Here is a 2,500-nt window from a genome sequence, read left to right as displayed (position 1 = left end):
AGAGAGAGTTAAGCAATTAAACCGATGTAGTGGTTAGTGAAAGGTTTGAGCATCACGGTGCGATTCCTTACAACAGCCCAACTAACCTCCATGGGCACTTCCACTGGGAGAGGAAGAGCTTCGTTGGACAATACCCTCGACAAATGGCATGCTCGGAAATTCCGCTCCTTCACCCTCTGAACTGAAAGCGAACACCAGTACAATCCTTGTGAGTTCGTTTGTAAATTAATTTACTTTGTTCAATATAAAGTTCCAAAAGCATGCGACACGAGAGTGTCACGTCATCGGTATGGATGGGTCTTTTCGGATCAACACAAAATCTGATACGATCTGAAAATTGGAAATTACTGCATTTTTTATTTACTGTTAAACAAAAAGAAAATAAATGATAAAGATGTTGAATGGTTCGAGGAATTGCCTAAACCACAAATGAGTCTTAAACCCCATATTTTAAAACAAAATGTTTTCACAAGGCAAAATATAGGCCAACAATGAGTGCAGCAAATTCTATATCCATCATTTTCTTACCATCATCCATAATTTTCCTGTCTCTCTCTCTGCATGGGCTCTCTCCCTCCCTCTCTGCATGGGCTCTCACTCTCACTCTCTGCACAGGTTCTCACTCTCCCTCCCTCTTTGCAAGGGCTCCCACTCTCCCTCTCTACACAAGCTCTCACACTTATTTCTTACCAACTCTCCTTCCCATGCACACTTCAATATTATTTGTACTGGTAAGATAAGTGAAACAAATCACAGGAAATCAAATATATTTTGGACGACAAGAATAAAATATTCACAAAAATCACAATGTCCGACAACGTCTTACCGGCCCTGCATGCAGTCAGAAATGTCCACCAACCATGATCTCAGCTGCAGCCCATCAATGGTCTCAAACAAGTACTCTTCCTGGAGCTCGGTCTGCAGGACATGGCACAGTTTTAGATAAACTTCCTATCTATTCTGCCTACTTGTCCCTCATCCTCAATCTTCACTTTGATTGCCGTCCAACCAGTGGAACATACCTGCATGCAGAGCCCCTGCAATCTACGAAACATGGTCATGTCATGCTACCTTTATCACAAATGTGTTTTCTCTGTCTGGCATTTCCAATGGTGTAGTCGTCCTTGCTTCGACAATACTTGTGCATGTCACACTTGCCCGTGGTTTGGTCATCTGTAACAAATTAAAGCCAATAACATTTCCATGTCTTGCCTGCCAAGCTAAAGATGACTTTAACAAAAGTAATGGTGAAAAATAAAAGCGTAAAAATGAACCTTTGGTGGAGAGAATATTTCCAGCAAGTAATGAGCTGGCAGAGTGGAGGACAACCGTAAACAGAGGCGGCATCGCTCCCAGCGAAGCTGCCCTTCCTCAGCTGCCACCGCAAACCTCAAGGCTCCCTCACGCCTTACGCCCACCTCTCCCTGGCCATCACTGCAACCTCCTGCACCAGGGCCACCACCCTCACCACCACGCCATACAAGAGAGAGCCGCTGGAGTTGACGAGACCAGCCAAGACCCATACCCGAAGCCGACTGTGCAGAGTCACGGCGAAACAATCCACGGACATTTCGGCCAAGTCGGCGCAGCGAGAACCGTTTACGAACACGAGCAAAAGCATCCGTTTGGCCACTTCGATTCCCTCCTCTGATGTCGTCTGAGCTGTGGGATTTTGGAGCCCGTAGCTTAACTCCAACATGTCCAGTGCCTGGCAGCCCTAGGGCTTGCTCCTCTGAGAATGACTGCGGGAATGGTACAGTTTCAGAGTGGACAGCTGCATATGGTAAAGAATCATCTCCATTTTCATCATCGTCATTATTGTCATTGTTGAAATCTTTATCGTCGGCAAACCGATCCCCAAGTCTCTTTGCCACATTTGGATTTGAAGCTTGCACAGCAGTTGCCCGTTCCAGTTCGGAGGAAAAATGGCGGCGAAAAGATTCAGCAAAGAACAAAGAAAAGCGCGACTCTTGTGCCGAATCTTCAATGGATCCGCATCCTGATCCACTGGATCTGCTATCCACGGACTGGCTCGCAACAAAGGCAAGGTACTGTTTTGCAAATATGGCTGCGGCCGATCTGGCATGTCGTTCACAAAAATCATGCCAACGAGCCGCACACTGCTCTTCTTCTCCATCTTTCTGTCCACGTGCAACTCCAGCTCCCTTCTCTTTATCATTTCTCACTCCATGCTCCACATCGAGCTCGACACAACCACCGTCCAGTCCTGGCTCCCCATTCATCTTGATATTTGTCACTATTCAAATTACGTTTTACCTTCCCTTCATGGTCATAATTTTCATTTACTTCCCTATTACCATTTTTCCTCTTCGATCATGTGAGAGGATGATCATCTCTCTCATTTTCATTTCTCACGTAGCCATTGGCTTGTGTTGTTCCGCTTCACCATCTCCCTCATAACCTGCAACTCCTTTAAACCAGCTCTGTGGGTTTGTGAGAAAGAAAAAAAAACAACAACAAGTACAGATACATTCAAAGT

General features: G+C 45.6%; 1 protein-coding gene across 8 annotated transcripts in view; it reads right to left on the bottom strand.

Annotated features, from left to right (window-relative positions):
• Positions 1 to 2,500, bottom strand: part of LOC137425252 (SH2B adapter protein 2) — a 39,149-nt gene that overhangs the window by 10,263 nt on the left and 26,386 nt on the right. For all 8 annotated transcript variants that reach the window (XM_078776451.1, XM_078776450.1, XM_078776449.1 and 5 more), the window contains 4 exons: positions 1,275 to 2,444; positions 1,072 to 1,173; positions 827 to 918; positions 87 to 181 (listed from right to left, as the gene is read on the bottom strand). In XM_078776451.1, coding sequence (XP_078632577.1) covers positions 87 to 181; positions 827 to 918; positions 1,072 to 1,173; positions 1,275 to 2,243 — 1,258 coding nt within the window. In that variant the 5' untranslated portion in view covers positions 2,244 to 2,444. The remainder of the gene's footprint in view (positions 1 to 86; positions 182 to 826; positions 919 to 1,071; positions 1,174 to 1,274; positions 2,445 to 2,500) is intronic.

The sequence above is a fragment of the Myxine glutinosa genome, chromosome 4, assembly GCF_964187855.1.
Source record: "Myxine glutinosa chromosome 4, kmMyxGlut1.1, whole genome shotgun sequence".
Classification (NCBI taxonomy): domain Eukaryota; kingdom Metazoa; phylum Chordata; class Myxini; order Myxiniformes; family Myxinidae; genus Myxine; species Myxine glutinosa.
Note: the sequence above shows the minus strand (reverse complement) of the source record. Positions and strands in the feature narration are given on the sequence as shown.